Source organism: Pteropus alecto, unplaced genomic scaffold (assembly GCF_000325575.1).
Source record: "Pteropus alecto unplaced genomic scaffold, ASM32557v1 scaffold7, whole genome shotgun sequence".
In the NCBI taxonomy this organism is placed as follows: Eukaryota; Metazoa; Chordata; class Mammalia; order Chiroptera; family Pteropodidae; genus Pteropus; species Pteropus alecto.
In genome coordinates, this window is record NW_006494614.1 from 10,089,919 (window position 1) to 10,112,675 (window position 22,757).

The 22,757-nt window shown below is 33.3% G+C and overlaps 1 protein-coding gene and 2 pseudogenes across 3 annotated transcripts in view; 1 reads left to right on the plus strand and 2 right to left on the minus strand.

The window, feature by feature from the left end:
* Positions 1-22,757, plus strand: part of RNGTT (RNA guanylyltransferase and 5'-phosphatase) — a 238,820-nt gene that overhangs the window by 104,811 nt on the left and 111,252 nt on the right. For all 3 annotated transcript variants that reach the window (XM_006926320.3, XM_025042568.1, XM_015600503.2), the window contains exon 12: positions 13,752-13,820. In XM_006926320.3, coding sequence (XP_006926382.1) covers positions 13,752-13,820 — 69 coding nt within the window. The remainder of the gene's footprint in view (positions 1-13,751; positions 13,821-22,757) is intronic.
* Positions 6,878-6,993, minus strand: LOC112475003 (annotated as a pseudogene).
* Positions 8,233-8,348, minus strand: LOC112474989 (annotated as a pseudogene).

A 22,757-nucleotide genomic window follows, 5' to 3' on the forward strand; every position in this document is an offset into this window, starting at 1 on the left:
CCCTCCCTCCCCCTCCCTCCTTCCTTCCCTTTTTTCTTCCTACCTCCTCCCTCCCTCCCTTCTTTCCTTTTTTAAGAGTAGATGTTATTTTTTAGAGCAGTTTTAGGTTCACAACAAAATTGACTGGAAAGTGTAGAGAGCTCCTAATACCCCCTACCCAGTGTGTACACAGCCTCCTCCACTGTTAACGTCATGCCCCAGAATGGTACATTTGTTCAAATTGATGAACCTACATTGACACATCATGTTCACCCAAAGTCCATAGTTTACTTTAGGGTTCACTCTTGGTGGTATATGTTCTTTGGACTTTGACAAATGTTTAATGACATGGATCCCTCAGTACAGTATTATACAAAGTAGTTTCACTGCCCTAAAACTCCTCTGTGCTCTGCCTTTTCATTCCTGCCTCCTCCTTAACCCTTGGCAGTTACCGATCTTTTACTGTCATTTCAGTTTTACCTTTTCCAGAATGTTGTATAGTTGAAATGATGTAGTATGTAGCCTTTTCATATTGGTGTCTTTCACTTAGTGTTCTGCACTTAATTCTTTCGTATCTTTTCATAGCTTGATAGCTCATTTCTTTTTAGCACTGAATAGTATTTCATTGTTTGGATGTACCACAGTTTATTTTTCTTTTCACCTACTGAAGGACATCTTGGCTACTTCCAGGTATTGGCAGTTATGAATAAAGCTGCTATAAACATCCATGTGCAGGTTTTTGTGTGGACATAAGTTTTCAGCTTCTTTGGGTAAATACCAAGGAGCGTGGTTGCTGTATCATATGGTAAGAGTGTGTTGAGTTTTGTAAGAAACTGCTGAACTGTCTTCCAAAGTGGCTGTATTTTCATTCCCCTACCAGCAGTGTAAGATAGTTTCTGTTGTTCCACATCCTCTTCAACATTTGGTGTTGTCAGTGTTTTAGCTTTTGGCCTTTCTAATAGGTGTGTAGTGATATCTCATTGTCATTGCAATTTGCAATTCCCTGTTGACATGGGATGTTGATAATCTTTTCATATGTCTACTTTCAATCTGTATGCCTTGGTGATGAGTTCAGATAGTTTGCTCATTTTTTAATACGATTGTTCATTTTATTATTGAGTTTGAAGAATTCTTTGTATATTTTGGATAACAGTTTCTTATGTGCGTTTTTGCAAATATTTTTTCCCAGCCTGTAGTTTGTCTTTTCATTCTCTTGACATTATCTTTCACAGAACAAAAGTTTTTAATTTTAACGAAGTCCAACTTAAATATTTTTTTTCATGAATGGTGCCTTTGGTGTTGTGCTTTAAAGGCCATTGTCATGCCTAAGGTCATGTAGATTTTCTCCTCTGTTATCTTCTGGGAGTTTTATAGTTTTGCATTTTGCATTTAGGTCTATGATCCATCCATTTTGAGTCAAATTTTGTGAGTGGTGTAATAGATGAATGAGGTAGAGTAGAATAGAATGTCAGTAGAGTTGGTAAAGTTGAGGACCTTGGACAGTAGGATTCTAGGTGGATTATCCATATGCATGATAGCCAAATGGTGACGCACATGAAGAATTAGACCATGACTCAGGTGTTAAAGTTCTTGTGAGTTTGATAGATGACATTGAAAAATTAAGGTTAAAGTTAGAGTAGCTAGTGGATACGACCAGAGGATTAGGACTGCACAAAGGTAAAAGGAAAAGTCTTGGAAATAGCTTTAAATTGCTATGAGAATGCAGATTTCTACAATTTGGATGGTGGTTATGTGGGACATGTGTTTATTGCATAAATTCTTCTGCGCCTCTTTCAGAACTTGTCTCTTTCATTCTTCTTGGAGCTCTTTAATCCATGATTCTCCCCCGACCCCCACCTTGCCTTTGTTACTGTATCTGTTAATATGATAGACTTCCTACTTGAAATCTTCCTCTTAATGTTATTCTTTTTTCTACAGTTCATTTGAGATGCTAAAAAGTTATTTTAAAAAATGATTTAAATTACTCTCTTTATCTTCTAAAAACATATGAAAAATATACTTCGGAGGGATGCTTAAGATTAGGAAGAATATGTCTAAATATTAAATAATTTGTTTTAGTTCACAGGTGTTATTAATAATAACAATGGTATATTTCTGAATTAAAATCTTCCAATTTGCTATCTTTGTTGAATTATAAACAAAAGAAAATAGGTTGAAGATATTAAAAGAATAGTATAATTATCTTTATTGAACCCTTTATTGTGGATATAATTTTACCCATTAACAAACAAAATAACAGAGTCTGCTTTTCTTAAATTTATTATGAATCTGAGAAAGAGAAATGTCTGGTTACAAATGATTTTGGAGATCTAAATAGGGTTATCTTTAGAAAAGAATAATGATTAAAATTTGCAAAAGTATATTTATTACTGAATTTCTGAGAGACCAACTTAATTTCATTAAAATTACTCTCAGTGTTTATTATACCAGAGTTATTTTCTGCTGATTAAGGTTTTTGTACTACAATGACAAAGTTTTAAACGGTATGATCATACCCATAAAGAAATGATTGCTATTTTCCTAGCCTTATTTTATCAGTAAATGTGCATTAGTCTTTAGGATGACTTGATTGGTTTCACGTGAATAAAATAACATAAAATAAAATAAAGCTTCTGGTTAACCTGATGCCTTGAGCTTATGTTCTTAATCTATTGACTTTTTTTGTGTTAGTGTATTTGATTAGTATGTTTTTAGGTGTTTAGACATATAATTAGACATGATACTTAGCTTCACAGATATTACAGTTGGATAAGGAAATCAAACCGTTAAATGTTGAATCATCTTACCTCTGTGTAGATAAAATGTTTTAAACCTGATAGGTCGTGAGGGCAGGGGTAGTAGGGCTAGACTTCAGTGATTGAAAGAGGTGCAGGGATAGGATGAGTTATTTTTTACATCCAGGGTTTGGTATAGTATATGAAAGAAATAGGCCTAAAAGTGTTTGTACGACTGGAGAAAAAAAATATTGCTCCCTCTTATTTTTGATGAGATGACCAGAAAGGCCAAACTATAAAAGACATAAGAATATAGATGTTAGTCCTGTCTAATATGTATGAGGCAGGATAACTATACTTAATCCAGATATATGGCATGAGGAGGTTCAGAATACCTTTACATTAGGTTTGCTGTCTGAGAAGAATGGCATTTAAGTGGAAACTTACATATGTTTAGGATTCCTTTAGGTACATTAGATTAGAGTTGTTTATGCAATAGAGCATGAGGCCTGCATCTCTTATTTGGAAATAATGAGATAGAATCTCCCCCACCCTATTTCTGCCCTTTCCCTTAGACTGTGATTACATCCAGAAAAGAAAAATGAAGTTTTAAATACTTACGTATCTGGGTCACCTTTTAAAAATCTTAGTGTATTGTACCTGACTGTTTTAATAGGATATCATTAGAATAGATTTTATTACTGATTCTAGGAGACTTTTTAAAATGTTATTTTCAAGTACAATCTTGAATGATTCATAGTTTTATATACTTCAGAACAAAAGTTTAATAAATCCAAGATGGTACTATTATTGTTAAGTGCATTACTTTAACAATATCTAAAATATATTTTGCTTAGTCTTACCTTTGAAACCTATTATTTTGTGTCAAAGCTATGGGTTTCTTCTATTGATTCTATTTATTTCTTTTCCTCATTCACAAGGATTTTCATTTGTTTCCCTATTTTTGTCATTCGCTTTTCTTTTTACATGTTCTTAGAATTCTTGGTCTTAGCCTAGGGACTGTGAGTGCACATATATTTCCACATACGCTGTAAGCACATGTGTGTACTCTATGAGAATAAGAGTGTGACTCACTAGGCTGAAGTAGGATGGGGCCTTTCTAGGAGAGAATGTAAAGGTTAGTTGCATTGAAGAGAACTTGTAAGAATTTTAAGTTGCACATAGAATAATGACAATACAGCTAGTGAAAGCAAATATTCCTTGAAGGTGTTATGTAAAATTGAACCATGTGGACCATGTAATTACTTGGTACATTAAATTGTTGATAAATGCTTAACTTTAAGAACTGGAAATAAAATCACTGTAACAGAGTTATATTTTGCTATTTTGTTCATGAAGTAGTCTAGTTATAAATCTTAGGTCCCATTTTTATATGATTTTGAATTTTCTATGCTAGCTTAAAATTGACACAAAGAATAAGGGGAAATGTTATATGCTTTTTATATTGTGGAAAACAAAGTTTATTTCTTAAAGTCTCATTCCATTTTTCTGGTACTTTATTAGGCTATAAAACATGTTTGGTTTACAGATTAATGCCATTTGGTATCTCAGTATGGGTTGTTTTCATCCAGAGATATTCAGTGTCTATTAAAGATCTCATCTGTGGTGGCTAACTGGGTCACTTTACCCATTAACTGACAGGGCAACTCTAGCATCATTCTGCAGTCTGCTACTTCTTGAACAGCCTCGTGGCAATAATGCCCAGCAGGGAATATGCTTGCCGGCTGACAGCTATGACTTTGAGGACAGTCTAAATTGTATCAGCTAGAGAGATAGAGTGATAAAAACTTGTTGCAATGAGTTCAGGCCAACTGCATAATCCCCTACAACATTGTCCTTGCTTAGACACCAGCTGTAAATTCAGGAATCCCTAGGAGCACCTTCACTTCAGACCTGCTGGCTACAAATTCTGGGGTCCCCAGGGATTCCCTCAGGTTTGATAATTTACTAGATTGACTCACAGAACTCAGGAAAGCACTGTATTTAAGATAAGTTTCACCGTAATGAAAAGATACAAATTAAAACCAGCTAAAAGAAGAGCCACATGAAGCAGAATCTGGGGAGGGCCCAAATATGAAGTTTCTGGTTGTCTCCAGGGAGTCGTGGACAGTGTTACCTACTCCTGGCTAAGATGTATGATTATACTCAAATATTGCCTACCAGGAAAGCTCACCCAAGCATTTGGTATCCAAAGTTTATATTATAGTTCAGTCACATACTACCTACATGGCTGACCTTTAGTTTCTAGCCTTTCCCGGAGATTTGGCTAATACATTTAGTCTCCACTTCCTTTAGAGATCAAAACTGAAATAGCATGTTCTGAAGCCCCCATCATAAATCATATTATTCGAATCTCCGGCAAGCAAAGATACTCGCATCAGGCAGGACTTTCCAGAGGCCTAGAGATCACCTCCCAGTAGTGGAGGGCAAAGGCCGGACCTCTCTTTTGGTAAAGTTAATTCTTCAGTACACACCTATTCAACAAAGGATATATTTTTGAATGAAATATATTGTTTTGCAATTTACCATAAAAAATCTTAAATTATATTTTACAAATAAATATGATTTCACCTTTATGCTCAAATTACAAATATTTAACTTGTTCCTTTGTTTCTTTATAACTTTTGTCTTTTTTTTCTTGTGACATTCAGACCAGCCATTCATGTAGTTTTTGTTTTTATCACATCACTTATGTATTTATGGCTAAGTATCTGTTCTATTCTTGTATTCCTTGCAAAAATGCTTAATATTCTTCTAAACTAGTAGGTTAGGCTTTTGTATCCACAAAGGAAATATTCACCTATGCTTCTTACCAGCTGCAATCTGGATAAACATTGTGGATAACATTTAGGAGAGGTTGCCCTGGGGGAAAAAAAAGAACTTGTTTTTTCATGTTTTCATTTTACATAACTTCTTGGGATATAGTACATTCCATGTGTATTTTACCTAACCACTACATATTGGCCTTTTTTTATTTTTTAATCAGTCCTGTCACTGTACTATTCACTTTTTATTTAGCACACATTTGTTGAAGTGTGAGCTTACTGAATGCCAGATTATTGTAATAGTTGTTGAAACAGTATTAATAAGGGTATAATTCCTAACCTCAGAAAGCCTACAACTCAATTTGATAGACGATAAAACAGGAATATCCTGTAATGAAGTGAAGCACAGGGTTTGAGAATAAGTCAAAGGAGCATGTAACCTAGACTGAGAAGGCGACCCTCTGGTTTAGAAAAGCAGTTAAGAATGTGGACTCTGCAGCCAGAATGGGATTGTTAGTTCTTTTCTGTGTAACCTTGGGTAAGTTCTAAACTCATTTTTAAAATGGGGATAATAATGGCCCCACTTCTTAAGATTGTTAGGAGGCTAAAATGAGTTAATATATGTAAAGTGCTTAGAAGAGTGGTTGGCATATAATATATATGTTACCTCTTCTTGCTCTTCTCATTTTTTTTCACGGATACATAATTAGTTAGTACTCAGTAAATATTTGACTAAAACCATGAATGATAGACAAAATGATAATTACTTTTCTGTTTCCTCACAAGTCTTTAAACATCTCTATTAAAAGCACTTACTGTAAAATTACTTTTTTATCTATATTTAGGTACATATTAACCAGCAGTCATAAACTGGTAGGTTCCAGAAAGTTTAAGCTCATGCAGTGTTTAAAAATATTCAATTTGCTTGTAGATGAGGAAGCCCTCTCCAGTTTGTCATAGTTCTCACTAGTTCATATTGTTTTATATTCAGTTCCATTCAGGTTCGTGGCCTGGCACCTATAAGCATTTGAGTTTGTGACCTCTACACTAGACTCTGACACTACTTCTTCCAGGATAGAGACTGATTGATTTCTTTTAAATCTCAAACATGATAGAGTGGTTGTCAGTTATTGGCAATAAATGAATGTTTGTTGAATGAATAAATGATGCCTCAATCATGATATTAAAAAGAAAAATTGGAAATCTGGCAAAAAGAACTTTAATTGTTCCATGAGGATGAGTTTACTTCTACTTTGTGGAATTATGAAGGAATTTTGATAAAAATAAGACTAACCACTAAAAACAATAAACTATATTTTCTAGAAAAATTTTGTTTTTAGATTTTCTTTTTTCTTTTAAATGTATTATTATTATTTATGCCTGCAGCACTTGGTCTTCCTAGGTGGTCGCCCATCCAAGTACTAACCAGGCCCAACCCTGCTTAGCTTCCGAGATCAGACATCGGGCTTGTTCAGGGTGACATGGCAGTAGACCGTGGACCGTGGCTCCACTGGGGCGCAAACCCAGGACCTTTTGTGTGTAAAGCAGACGTGCTAACCGCTACACTGTGGAACCATGTCCTGTTTTTAGATTTTCTGACTGGTCAAATGGGATTCACCAGAATTATTATGCTTAATTTTAATTTCAGTAATATGGGTTAATGAAAGAGCCAATAATAGTATTCCAGAGGCTATTTAAATTTTGCTTAACTCACTTTAATGATATACTGGTTTAGGCATTGTTGATAAGTAATAGAAATCAAATCATTGTTTGTAGAAGAAGATAATGATATTGACCTTCTGTTGAGCAAAAAGGAAGAGTTTTGTAGAATGATTTTGTACTGATTAGAGGAATATTTAGGGTACAGAAACATAAATCTTAACCTAAACCAGAAATTAGACTTTGGAAATGAAAAAGAATAAAGAGTAATTAATCATGTAAGTGGAAATTTCCATTTTAGGAGGAGATTTGTAAAACTAAACCTTGAATATTAGGGGAGTTATGAAAGCACATGAAAAATCAGCAGATATAACTACTGTATCGAGTCTTGTCAGGCAGTCAGTTGAGGCTATGTGGGAATATTTGTTCAGAATATGTGAGTAGAATAGTCCAGAACAGAAAGATGGAAATAGTTTATTCTTTTCTCATTTAAGAAAAGAATATTATTTTTCTATACTATAATGAATTGATGTTGCCAATTTCCATTCCCAATTACATTGCAGAATTATTTTCTTCATTTGTAGTCATAAGCTGTCATTTTGGTTATTTCTAAAAGGTTCCTTTCTATGCTTCGTAACTTTACAGTTTCCATTTTGTTTCTCATGTTTCTAATTTCAAGCTCTTTTGCATTATCTGTCTCTGCTTTTGCATTTATAATGATTCAGTTTTGAATTACTTCCTGATTCATAGACATATGAAATGTCAGTTCACAGTCAATCACCTGTTATAACCTTTGTCAGTTCCACTAATCTTTGGTCAATGGAAAGTTAACATACCTTCTGTAGGGTATTTATGATGGTATTCAAGTGATGTGATTATGTTCATAGATAAGCAATTATAAATTTTATAAGTAAAGCTTTATGAAATACTACCATGCTTTGTTATAACTATTTGATATATTATTTCTCCTATTTTTTTTTTTTTTTTTTTAGGCAAGGCAACCCTTGTTTGACCTCACAGATTGCAAGGATCTTGTCAGTTTACAATCCCTTATTCTTTTTTTTATTTTTTTACGTCTGCAGCACTTGGTCTTCCTAGGTGGTCGCCCATCCAAGTACTAACCAGGCCCAACCCTGCTTAGCTTCCGAGATCAGACATCGGGCTTGTTCAGGGTGACATGGCAGTAGACCGTGGACCGTGGCTCCACTGGGGCGCAAACCCAGGACCTTTTGTGTGTAAAGCAGACGTGCTAACCGCTACACTGTGGAACCATGTCCTGTTTTTAGATTTTCTGACTGGTCAAATGGGATTCACCAGAATTATTATGCTTAATTTTAATTTCAGTAATATGGGTTAATGAAAGAGCCAATAATAGTATTCCAGAGGCTATTTAAATTTTGCTTAACTCACTTTAATGATATACTGGTTTAGGCATTGTTGATAAGTAATAGAAATCAAATCATTGTTTGTAGAAGAAGATAATGATATTGACCTTCTGTTGAGCAAAAAGGAAGAGTTTTGTAGAATGATTTTGTACTGATTAGAGGAATATTTAGGGTACAGAAACATAAATCTTAACCTAAACCAGAAATTAGACTTTGGAAATGAAAAAGAATAAAGAGTAATTAATCATGTAAGTGGAAATTTCCATTTTAGGAGGAGATTTGTAAAACTAAACCTTGAATATTAGGGGAGTTATGAAAGCACATGAAAAATCAGCAGATATAACTACTGTATCGAGTCTTGTCAGGCAGTCAGTTGAGGCTATGTGGGAATATTTGTTCAGAATATGTGAGTAGAATAGTCCAGAACAGAAAGATGGAAATAGTTTATTCTTTTCTCATTTAAGAAAAGAATATTATTTTTCTATACTATAATGAATTGATGTTGCCAATTTCCATTCCCAATTACATTGCAGAATTATTTTCTTCATTTGTAGTCATAAGCTGTCATTTTGGTTATTTCTAAAAGGTTCCTTTCTATGCTTCGTAACTTTACAGTTTCCATTTTGTTTCTCATGTTTCTAATTTCAAGCTCTTTTGCATTATCTGTCTCTGCTTTTGCATTTATAATGATTCAGTTTTGAATTACTTCCTGATTCATAGACATATGAAATGTCAGTTCACAGTCAATCACCTGTTATAACCTTTGTCAGTTCCACTAATCTTTGGTCAATGGAAAGTTAACATACCTTCTGTAGGGTATTTATGATGGTATTCAAGTGATGTGATTATGTTCATAGATAAGCAATTATAAATTTTATAAGTAAAGCTTTATGAAATACTACCATGCTTTGTTATAACTATTTGATATATTATTTCTCCTATTTTACCTTTTTTCTAACTATCTTCTAATTTTATTTGGTGAAAAATAATCAGGAAAATTGTAATTCTGAAAAGGGTTACATCCTAGGATATTTAGAATATTCACCCATATTCCACTTTAAAGCTTCTCCAAGGTTATGCAGTTAATATTTTTAAAGTAGGATATCTTTTCTTTTTATTTGTTAGAAGTGTTTTTAAAGATATCTTGAGTAATTAAATAGAACTGTGTTTCTGAAGAAAGATTAAGAGGGAGAAATGGCCAATTACATCATTGTATTTAATATTCTCACTGCTAAATTAAAATTAAGGTTTTATTGGCTTAAGCTTATATTATCATTGGGTCCCCAGTATTCCTAATGCTAACTGTGTTTATAGCATTGATTGGTAGGCAGTCAGAAAATATCTACCCTAATGAACACTGAATGAAATTTTGTTTTTATTGAGATGTTATCAACCTACAAATTATCTAAGAAAAACTCAGCTTATCACTTCTTACATAAGAATACCAGTGCAATTCAGAAATAAGTTTTACTTAAAATATAGAAGAGGAAAAGAATGGAGTAGCTTAAAAGTATATAGGACATTCTGTTTTAGAATATAGTATCAGAGACAAAATAATTGAGTTTTAAAATTATTTGATATTTAAATTATTAAAATAAAACCTAAACTTTCAAGCCATGATATTTCAACAAAGTATTGAGACTCTTTTTGATCCTTGGTAACTGTGCCTGACTTACACTCTTCTCTCAAATGCTATCCATCATCCTTGCTTAATACAACTTACCCATGTTTAATTAAACCTATTTATAACTCTAGTTTCTCCATTTCTTTGAAATTTTTATTTCAATGATTTTATTCTGATTTAGTCATTTTGATTTTGGCATCTTATCCCTGGCTTTTATTCCTACCTTAAAGTTTTAAATCAGACAAACTGCTTTCTAATCACAACTTCCATCCTTAAAAACTGGTGAGACACTTCAAGACATTTCATCAACTTCTCCACCATCCAGTGAGCAATGGCATTGCCCTCTTCAACAATGTCTGGGTCTTAGCCTTAGGGAAAGTGGTCCTCTTTATCGGGGATATAGTCTCAGCCCAAGTGGCGCCTTCTATCGGTGATCCTAAATTTTCTAGAGTTCTTCTTAGTTTCTTAGGCTGGAAGTCGATAATGATTTGTAACTTCTTTTCTAATTAGTCAATTGGTGCAATAAATATTCCTATAAGCACACTTTAGCTGCATTCCTCAAGTCTCAATCTTGTATTGTTGTCTTCATTAAGTTTGAAATATTTTGAAATTTTCCTTTTGATTTCTTTTATTTGTGAGTTATTTAGAAGTGTGTCATTAAGTTTCTAAACATTGAAGAACTTTCCAGATATCTTTCTCTTACTGATATTTAATTCATTGTGGTCAGAAAACATACTTTGTATAACTTGGACCTATAAATGTGTTGTATGTGCTTGGAAAAAAAGCATTTCTTCCTTTTGTTGGAGGAAGTGTTCTATAATTGTCAACAGGTGAGATTACTTGTGTTCATATTCTTACTGATTTTCTGTGTTTTTAAGTCTTTTCAAGACATCTTTACCATTGCTCTTTGATTCTCAGTTCTGTATTCCCCCACTTTTTCCTTTTTGTATTTCAATTGGAAAAAGTGCTGTATATTTTTTTCATATTAAGTGATTTCTTGCATTTTCATTTTTCTCATTTTTATAGTTTTCATCTCTTTGCTGAAATTCCACATTTGTTCACACAAGTTTTCCACCTTTTCCTTCAAAATGTTAAGGTTAAAGTCTTTGATAATTCCAAAACATGGGCTACCCCTGTGTCTTTGTCTATTGATTGCCTTATCTAATTAATGCAGGTCATTATTTTTTTGCTGTATATGTTTGCATAGTAATTTTTCACTGGATGCTTGACTTTTTTTTCCTATATGAACACTAGAGACTGAGCTAAATATCTTTGTGCTTATTATGGGCATACTTCTTCTTTCAGTTTAATAGGCCTCATTTTGGGGAAGAGGGTTAGTGGTTTAATAAATTCTGTTCTGTATTTAGATGGGTTTATATTACATATAGATAGATAGATAGATAGATAGATAGATAGATAGATAGATAGATAGATAGATATAATTACCTTCAGTGTTCCAGATACTTCAGATTTCTTCAGCAAATGACTACTGTTGGGAGGCTTGGATTATTAAGTGCTTTTCTTCAGTGCTCTGACTTTTAGTTTTCAGTAGGCTCTCCTGGCCTATTGGACATAGTGGTCTGTTTTCCTGCTCTTGTGCTCTCCCTCGTATGTAAATGACTGTTTCTTGTCACTCATTTTCTGTCTCGTGGAGACTGTGTGTTTTTCTTAGTTTTCCTTAGTTTTCCTCCTGAAGCCTTAGTGGTATTAAGCAGACTGAACACCTGAGTCCAAGGGATGGATTTTTCGTCAGCCAAACTTTGCCTTGCATAGGTGGGATGTTTTGGCAGGAGCAAGTTTTTCTGCTTGTTGTCAATGTAACATCCTTGGCTGTTTCCGGCTGCTTATATAGCTAGCTACACATGATTTTATGTCATATGGCTTTTGCTTCATATCAGGAAGGGTCTGGAAAGCAAGAGGTTTTTAATGACTGTGAGACTTTCATGTTTGTTACCCTGCCCTCAGTCTTTCCTGTGAATCCTGTTAGAAGCCTGGGGAATAGAGCTAGCGAATGAGTTTGGATTCCTCTTGTGTTTGGGGCTTTCAGGTATTCTAAACTGTTGTACTAGCACACACTTGGTTTTTTAAGAATTGATCAAACTTCCAGTTGTTTTCTTTGTGCTCACTTTGATGGCTCTCATTTTCTCTTATGCGCTCCCATAGCTAAATCAGTTCATATGTCTCATCTTCCTTTTGAGGGGCTTGGCATTCAGTTTACCTGGTTTCCTGGAGACCTAAGCCTTCTAGTCGCCTTAACAAAAGCTGTGATTTTATAGATTATCTTTTTTTATTATTATTGTCAGGTTAGAAATGATATTCTCTTGCCACTTTATACATTGTAAGTGAAAGTGGAACTTTCCCTTAAACCAGCCTTTTAGAGATAACTTTTAAAGGAACTAATCAAGATTATGACTATAGATCTATAGAGTGATTTAAGGGGGTAAGAAACTTTCCTAATGTTCAGTTGGCACTTGTAACTTGGGATAACATCTGTAGTGACAGTCTCATGTGCAAATTGAAGTATACTGTAATTCAGAGACAGCAGTGAAAATAATGGTAACGTGTTAAATGACTTAAGTATTGGCTCTAATAATGAAGACACTGATATATAGAAGATGCCCATAACAAGTTGGGTAAATTTTCTTTTAAGAATTGTGACTGCAGGAAAAAAATAGTATTTAAATTCCACATGTTATTTTTACATATATGATTTCAAATATGAATAAATAATAAATTATACAGTATTAATGACATTTTAAAATTTCATCTCTTCTCTGAAAAACTCCCCCGCTAAGAATTTTACCTCCTTTTTTATGCATCTTATTCATATAGTACATGTTACAATACATTTAAATTCTGTAAGTTTTAAATGATGATTGGAAGACCTATGTATATTTAAAACTACTTGCTCGGAACTAATTGGGCCTATATCTCTGCTCTTTAGTAGATAAGGGACTGAAAAAACGTTCATTTGTATTTTATATTGTGTATCTTCTGTAATGCAGTTCTTTGCTTGAAAAAATATAAAGACAAAAACAAGAAACAAAAGTAAGACAAAAAAAGAAAACTTAAAAAATTTTCTGCTTTAGGGTTTGGGGAAAACACAGATAATGTTTTTGCATTCCCCATGTCTGAGCTGGCTTACATACAGATTCTCAGAGGATCACTCTACCCCTCCACCTGCCTGTCTCCTTTGTTGCATATATTTATTTTTTATTCATTTATTACTTCCCAGAGTTTCTGCTTTTACTTTGTCTTGGAGTTCTGTCTTCCTTTGGTGCTGGCTCAGCAATGGATTTAAAAATCTGTTTTTTAATACTTTATTCATCATATTAGTTGTTGTAGTTAAGACTATTGTTCAAGATATCTAGCCTGCCATGGAATGGAAATCTTCATATATTTAAAAAAAATATATTTTACTATATTAACCCATATCCCTCTGGATCACCCCCTCCTCCATTTTGCATTTCAGCGTTCAAAACTTATGTATTAAGAAGTTTTTATAAAGCTTATAAAAAATTAAAATACTTTATGTGATTATTATATTATTATATTTCTAAAAATATGTCTATTTGTTTTATAGCTACTTGAAGGAAACTTTGCCAAAGAAGTCAGCCATGAAATGGATGGACTTATTTTTCAGCCTATTGGAGTAAGTTCATTTGTGGGGTGTGTGTGTGTATGTAGTGTGTGTATATACGTATGCGTGTGTGTCTGTGTGTGTCTGTGTGTGTCTATGCATACATATACATGTATGTATATGTATATATAACACTTTCCTCAGACATGTTTACTTAAGATTGATTTCTGCTGTAATTACTGCTTTTCCTTAAAATAAATTGTTCATTGTAAAATAATTCATTTATACTAAATATATATAATAAAATGAACATTTTTGCTTTTCACTCAGCTTAAGAAATAAACATGGCTGATAGTTATTCTTCCAGAAACTTAGTTTTTTAATATCTTTAATTTTCTTTTTTTCCTCACAAAATGAATGTTAATTTATGTTCCTTTACTAGAAATCTACTAATAATATTATATAAATGCTTATTTCTTTATGTAGGTCAATATACCTTTAAGTATTAATATTTCTAAAACTTTATTTTACTATGGATGAGTAAACTAAAGAGTTATTGATACTTGAAGAAGATAACAATTCTTTGAATGTTTATTCCATGTCAAATTTCTGAAACTCCTGAAGAACTTTCACCCACTTAACGGTTAAATCATACATTTGGAGTAAGTTTTGTTTTACTCTAGCAGGGTTTCTCAAGCTCAACACCATTGACATTTTTGGCCAGATAATTCTTTACTATGAGGAGCTGTCCTGTGCATGATAGGATGTTTGGCAGAATCCTTGGTCTGTACTTACTATATGCCAATATTACCTCTCCCTCTCATACCCCCAGGTTTTGACAACCAAAAATATGTATGTTAACTGCCTAATTTCTCCTGGAGAGCAAAGTTACCTTCACTTAAGAACCTGTGCTCTGTAGGGCAATGTTTCTCAAAATGTGGCTTGTGGACAAGAAGTGTTAGCACTACCCAGAAAGTTGTCATAAATGTCACTCTCCCCAGAAGTACTGACCAGAAACTCTGGGAATGGAGTCTAGCAATTTGTGCCTTAACAAGCTCTCCAGATGACTCTGATGCATGTTCAAATATGAGAACCACTACAATATAGGTGTTGGATTTCATGTGTTATGCCTCATCATATGCTGCACCTTGCCCTCACCAACTCTATCCTTAGAAATTAGGATATTAGCTAGTTGTGAAGTTACATAGAGAGACATCAAACTGGGTACCTGGAGAAAAGGGAAGGGAACTAATATTTTTGAGCAGTGTATTAAACACTATATTATATATGCTTTACATATGTAGTAAACTGTGCTCTTATGCAAATTTAGGTATAATGTGATATGTGATTGGCTTCTGTCTTCCTCCCAGTCTCCCTTGCCAAACAGGTAGAAGGAAAATCCTCTGTGGTTGAAAGAGGAAGAGATGGAGAAGAGTTAGAAGCTCAGGATAGAAATCGAAGAAAATGCTGTCTTAGAAAGGTGGAAGTTAGACCTTTGAGTTTCAGTATTTTCCAGGCCTGATCTCCTTAGATTGAAAGAAATAAATTCAAAATATAATAGTAATTATAATAAGTTTTATTGTTTAAACTCATGGTTCAGACTCATGCATATGTGAGATTTTGGTGGTATGTAAGAATAGTTGCCTGACAAATAAGTGAGTCTCTGGTCTAGTATAGTCAGTTGATTTATTAGTCAGTTGATTTATTAGTTTGTTCTGGTAACCACTTTTATTACAATGATTTTGTAATTGATAACTGGTAAGGCAAGTCTCCCTGTTCTTTGCTAGGATTTTCTTAAATATTTGTGGACATTTGGTTTAACATGTAAGTTTCAGGATCAGTTTGTCAGGTTACCCAAAAATTCTTGTTGGGAATTTAATTAGAACTGCTTTGAATTTAGATTAATTTGGAGAAAATCCATGTTTTTACAATGTCTTCTCAATAAGGTATAGCTTTTTTTCAGGTCTTTTTCTATTCTTTAATCGAGTTTAAGTTTTTAAATTGTTGTTAATCTAATTCCTAGATATTTATTTTCTCCTTTTATAGTAAATGGTGCCTTTTTTATTTGAAACTTCTGATGTATTGTCACACTGTTGATTAAACTATTGTGTTAATTTAGCAATCTTGCTGAACACTCTTAGTTTTAATAATTGTCTCATTTTATATATTGGCCGGGACCTCTAGTACTAGTTTAAATATTGACTCTCATCGGATGGAGGAGAGGGAGACATTTGTACCTTATTCTCAACCTCAAAGAGAATGTGGTTAAGTATTCTCCATTACATATATATATATATACACACACACACACACATAAATATATATATATTTATATTTAAGTTTATTGGGATAACATTGGTTAATACAATTATATCATATTCAGGTGTACATAATAATTTGACATCTATATATTCTATTGTGTGATTACCACCCAGAGTTCAGTTTCCTTCAGCTACCATATATTTGATCCCCTTTACCCACTTCACCTTCCCCCAGCCCCCCAATTTTGACCCCCTTTACCCTGTCTACCCCATTACGTATATTTTTGATAGATTTCTTTGGATACCTTTTATCATGTTAAGTAATTTTTGTTTCTGTTCTTACAAAGGTTTTTTTTCCAATTATAAATAGACATTGAGAGTAAATGAATGCCTTTTCTGTATCTGTTGAGAGATTATGTCATTTTCCTTTTTATGACATTCATGTAGTAAATTACAGCAATTTTCTCATATTGACCCATCCTTGCATTTTAGGGTAAATGCTACTTGATCATGATACATGTAATTTTTAATATACCTTTGGATCTGGGTATAATAGTTTCTTGAAGATTTCTGCTATCTTATTCCTTACAGTTCTTTTCTCTCTCATTTTTGTATATTCAAAATAAAGTAGGTGATATTGTGGAAAAATTGTATAAGGTCCAAGTAATACATAATAATACATGCTCATGTTATTAAAAGTCAATTAACATATCATGGTTTATACTGAAAAATAGATCACCCAAAATGCCACTCCTAGGAGGTAATAATTTTCTGATGTTTTAGCTGATTTTTTTCTTCCTTATTTCTGCAAAATCTATGCTGTTTTTTCTTGGTTTTCCGTTTTCTACATGATATGCTTACTTTCTGCTATTGAAGAATAGAATTAAGCTCTCTAATCCCACCAACACTCCCTCACTTCTCCTTTGTCATCCCATTATAATTATATCACATGTTTGGTCTAAATGAATATTCAGTATTTATATTTCTATGGTGACATAAATATTACGCACATCTGAGTCAAGTAATATAATACATTTTTCTTTTTTAGAAATTTTTTTCTTCTAGAGCTAAGAATTGCCTTGTATTTTCATTTCTTATGATATTACTTCTTCCCCTAAACTCTAAAAGAACTGTTAAAATTTTTTAATACAGTCAGATCAGGTAATATATCTAGTCCAGTTTTTATTTGAAGGCATTCCTTCTGAAGCTCTCCATTCTCTAGTCTTGCTGCATAGCTTTTTCTTCATGGGATTTCTCTTCATTTGAGATAATCTCATCCTGTAAATTCCCTGTCTGCAGAATAAAATAAAAGTTTTTTTATTATTCAAATGAAATAGCTTGGCTCCCTCTTGCCCCGCTTCTAAATCATGATGCACTGCAGTATTGCAAGGATCCCTTTCTACTTCCTAGGCTCTTTCCTAGGATTTTTACTTTATTCCATTCAAGTTGTCCTGATTCCAGTCACCAGGTTCTAGAAAGGTGAAATTCTGATGAGTTCATAGATTGACTATTTTTTGTGCATTTGTTGCCTTCATTAATACACACTGATGCTGTTGAAGATAGGGATTTCTAAGTTAACTCTGTTAGTCTGATGGTAATATATTAGGGTATAAAGGAGACAGAAGAGTAGTTGCGAGGTTTCTTCTGTGTCACCTTAGGCATGAACACTTAGTTTTATCGCTCTTTAGGAAACACGTACACATACACAGAAACATGACAAAATGATTTCTCTATCATTACTTTTAGACTAGCTTGGTCAAAGTGGTTTTTAGGCTCATATACACCTTTGTGTAGAATTAAATCTTTTCCATGACACTCTAGGTCCTGGTCACTAACCTGGTCTCCTTTCCCTGACATGAAGTCTCTCAGATTCTTTAATGCAGCTAATGATTAGCTAATGATCTCATTCTGAGTCCTGGCCAAGAGAGATGTAATATTGTGACTGAAAAAAAGCAGTAGTTTGGGCCTTAATGAGATCTTGGATTTCTGTACATATTAAGTCTCTTCCCTGCTCTTCATTCCATAGAATTTATGAGGGAGTGGTTTGCTTTGTGAAGCCAAAAAGGGGTTTTTCTATCTTTCTTCATGAACAGTTGTTACCAAATTGACAAATATCTTTAGAACTAAAACAGATCATTTAAATGATTATTGTCAAAGCAAAAAAGATCTTCAGGATGACTTGCTGTTTTTCACACAGGTAAAGAAGTAGCTACCACCTCACAATGTACCTGTTAGTTATGTTTTTATCTTACAAAGCTATGGGCTTCGTTAAGGTTATTTCCTTTCTTATTTATCTAGATATGTTTAGTGTCTAGGATAGAGTGTTTGGACCAATAGGGCTTAGAAAATATTTGTTAAAAAAATGAAAATATATTCTTATGATTTTCCCTAGCCTTTTAGATTTGACTAGTTTTGTATTTTACCAATGTAAGCAAATATCTTTTAAATTTATAGCTATTTTATCCTCCTTGTTGCACATACATGTGTATATGCTAATTAATGCTGTATCTTTTTTTCTTTTAAAATTTTTTTCAGTGACTTTCTTTAAAATTCCACATGTTTCCTTGCAAAGAGTCCAGAATGCAAACACTCATTCTTCATGAAACAATAACATGAGTTTTGCTACTTGCATATTTTCTTCAGAGACTTCCCTATGGGTTAGAAATGGCCTCTGATTGAGATAAGCCACTAAATATTTCTTTGGTTCTCTAGTTCTTCATCTATAAAATGTATAGGCTATAACAGTTTATCAGTGAAATTTTTTGGTGATCATGATGATTAATGTGTGTGAATATAAAGCAATACTTAAGAATTCTTTCTTCCCGCCAGTATCTGTGAAAATGTATTAGGTAAAGAATTTTTAATAAAAGAGAGAATAAACTTTTCTTATTTTTTTCCCCTAAAAACAGTATATCTCTTAAATGGAAATTTAGATAGTTGCAATAGATCACATAGACTCTTTATGAAGTTTATTATTATCACTATTACATGACTGTATTCCTGTTTTTTTCCTGCCATCATTTTAATGGACTTTTCGCTTTTATACTTTACATCCAAATTATTAAGATTATACAGTATATGGAATGGCTCCAAAAAGGTCACACTTTGTTCATCTTGGAACATTTATTAATTTACCATAACAGATTCTTAGGTTAGTGTATATATATGGAAGTCTCACTTCATTAAGAAATGTTTCACAACTGCCTATTTTGATAAAAGTTTAATTGATGATATAGCACTATCCTGTACTAGTTAGTCTGGTTAATCCTAGTTTCCCTGAAATTTTAATGATTTCAGTCTTTATTTCTTGACATGTTTCATTTATAATTATAATTTCTCAAAATCATAATTTTCTATCTAGTTTTTTTATATTTTTAAAGTACACTTTTCCAGTGCTGTCTTAATTTGTACTACTAATGTATACCTTCATAGTGTTTGCAGTGTTCCCTTTAAGGGGAATTTATTGTCAGTTGATAGAGCGGCATCTGACTCTAAAAAGGATATGTTATTTAGTCACATGTCTACTCATTCCATTTAATATATTTTTTTTGCATTCTTACTGCATTTGTGTTAAGTCTTCTAAAGCGTATTCTGAGTATAAAATACATTAATGCTACCATCCAGAATAGGCTCCAATTTAAAATGAATCCACTTGCAGTAAGCAGGAGGCAATTTTCTTACTCATATGCAAAATTTCATTATATTCAACTATGCAGCCTTTGTTATTTTTTCATTATTTTGCTTTTGCAATTTCAATCTGATTTTTTAAAAAATTTTTTTATTATGGTGACATTGGCTAATGAAATCCAGTTTCAGGTATACAATTCGGCAGTAAGGCATATATATTGCATTGTGTGTTCACTGATCCTCCCCTCTGGCAACCATTAGTCTGTTGTTCATGTCCATGAGTCTCTTGTTCATTTGTCCTGTTCGTTTGTTGCTTTTAGGTTTATATCCCACATGTAAGTGATATCATGTGATTTTCAACTTTTTATGTCTGGCTTATTTCGCTTAGCATGATTATCTCGAGTTCCATCCATGTTGTTATAAATGATAGTGTTTTATTTCTTCTTATTGCTGAGTGATATTCCATTGTATATATGTACCACAGCTTCTTTATTTAACCATCTGTCGTAGGCCACTTTGGTTGCTTCCATGTCCTGGCCACTGTGAATAATGCTGCTGTGAACATCGGTATGCAAATATCTTTTTGGATATGGGTTTTCAAGTCTTTGGGGTAAATACCCAATAGAGGGATTGCTGGATCATATGGTAGATCAATTCTTAGTTTTTTGAAGAACTTCCATACTGTTTTTCCATAGTGGCTGTACCAATTTGCAGTCCCACCAGCAGTGTATGAGGATTCCTTTTTCTCCGCATCCTCTTCAACACTTGTTATTATTTGTCTTATTGATAATGGCTATTCTAACAGGTGTGAGATGGTATCTCATTGTGGTTTTGATTTGCATTTCCCTAATAGCTAGTGATATTGAGCATCTAATTTCAATCTGATTTTTGTATCTTTACTTACTGTATCCTCAGTTTTGGCCACCATCACAGGAGTGATCCTGTGTATTCTATTTTCAAACCTTTGATTTGCCAAAGCCAGAGGTATACCTAGCTTCTACACAGATATTTATGACTTTTCTACCTCTTTTAAAAAATGAAAATATAAGTTTCTATTAAGTAGGTGAACTTTAATGACAGTATGCAACATTGTATTTATGATATTCTGCTAGAGAAAGCAGACATTAAGATATATTTTTCTAATAATTCATGATTTAAGATTTCTCTTTATGTTTTCAAAGAAGGAATACTTAAGTTTTTTTCTCTCAGTTCTTTGGGATTGAAACCACTGAGCTTATATGTTGTCATAAAGCTCCTTTTCTTTACCAAGTAAAATGGCCTTTTTATGATTACTGTTGCTTATAAAGACCTTGATTTTCCTTTTCAGCTGCTCTAAGTCTTCTGTCAGGGAGGTAAGAAGAGAATTGATTACAGACAGGTGTAGTTTCTAATGGTGGGAGGAGATGTAATTTTAGATGGTCCAGGCCAGGGCATTAAACGACATTGCATCACACGATGAAAAATTTAGTCCTGATCCATTTTTTATTCATTTTCTCAGTTTATAAGGAGAAAGTATGTTTATTTCTAGTTTTTTATATCTAAGACTTGCTGATCTTTCCCTTTTCAACAAAATGAGTGTGCGCCAAGTTTTACGCTATTCAGAGGGCAACATTATCTGCTAGAATTTAGTACCATTGATTTATTTCCATCATATTTAATTTTAGGACTACTTATATTTAGGGTAAGTGGCGCTATTTTCTGTTTATGGTATAAATGGTATACCATTGGGTATGAAGTTTCTTGAATATCTTTGGGGGCCATTTTTCAGCGTACTACAGTTATCTAGCTTGATATATTAACAACTAATAGCCATAGACCCTAATACCCAGTGTAATTTCTGATTTGGTCCTTGTAAGAATCTGTCCTTTATAAATTACCTTCTTTCCTTAGGCTTTCTATTTAAGTTCTGAATGACAAGTTTAGAACTCTTAATCAGGCCAAGAATCTTTTAATGTAAAATTTGTCAATGTTTCTAAACTTTTCTTCTGGGGAAATCTAAAACCTTTGGTGAACTTAGCTTTAATAATTAAGTGCAGGCAGGATAAGTGATAAACTTATGACAAAATAATACAGTAGATTAGAGGTAACCTGTATTTTTTTTTATCATGTTAAAATAAACATACATTTTTCACTCTTTATTTTTAAATTGGAGTATATCCAAATGTTAGACTCTCATTCTTTTACTCTGGAATTCTTTAGCCTGTTCAGAGACCAAGCTTCTAGTCTCTTGCTTGGTGACATTCCCCTGGCTGTTAGCATTCTTGGAATAGAGATGAGGAAGGGATGAGGGTCCACTCTTCAGTAGGTAAGCTTTCACTTAACTCTCCAAATGTCAATTTTCCTCTTCCTTTATGCCTGAATCTTTGGGGCTGGGGCTTCTGTCCTTCATTTTTCTACAGAATAAATATATCTCCTGCCTTTTGGCTAGGACGGAGGAAGGAACTTAGAGATTTAAATGCTCCTTATACAGATTTTTCAATCAGTCTCTTTGTTTTCAGTACTATGCCTCACCTTTCTTCCCCCTTCAACTGTCTCAGTTATCTGTTTCATTATTACTCAATTCTTTCCAGGGAAATGCAGCATGTAGCATGAATTGGTTTACATTGCTGTCTTTCTCTGCAAGTACTTAGTATTCAGTATTCTTTGCTCTGTGAGCTATTAACTTCACTATACTTGAGGTCTTTCAAAAATATATTGACACGTTGTTTTCTGCTGTTGTCTACTCCTGTTTTTCCTTTTTTGTTAATATCTCTTTTCTACAACTCCCATTTTAGTGAGATTTTAAATCAAAATGGTTATAAATGTGCATGTTTAATCCACTACTTTTATCAGAAAATCCCCAGAACTTCTCACAATGTGATGTTGTAACTCTTGGCTCCCTTGAACCAATAACTCATAAATAAAGAAAGGGAGGTACTGTTTTGAGTGCCCAGCCTGGTGATCTGAGTGAGTCTACATGCCCTGAGGAAGAAGTCCTGGCCAAGGGTAGGCAAAGCTTGAGTTCTAACCTGCAATCCATTCTCTGATACCACAGAAATATTCCAAAAGCAAATGAATAGTGAAAGATGAAGAGAATTTCACAAGCATCTACTTGTGAAAAAACTCTTAGCCTACATTTGTT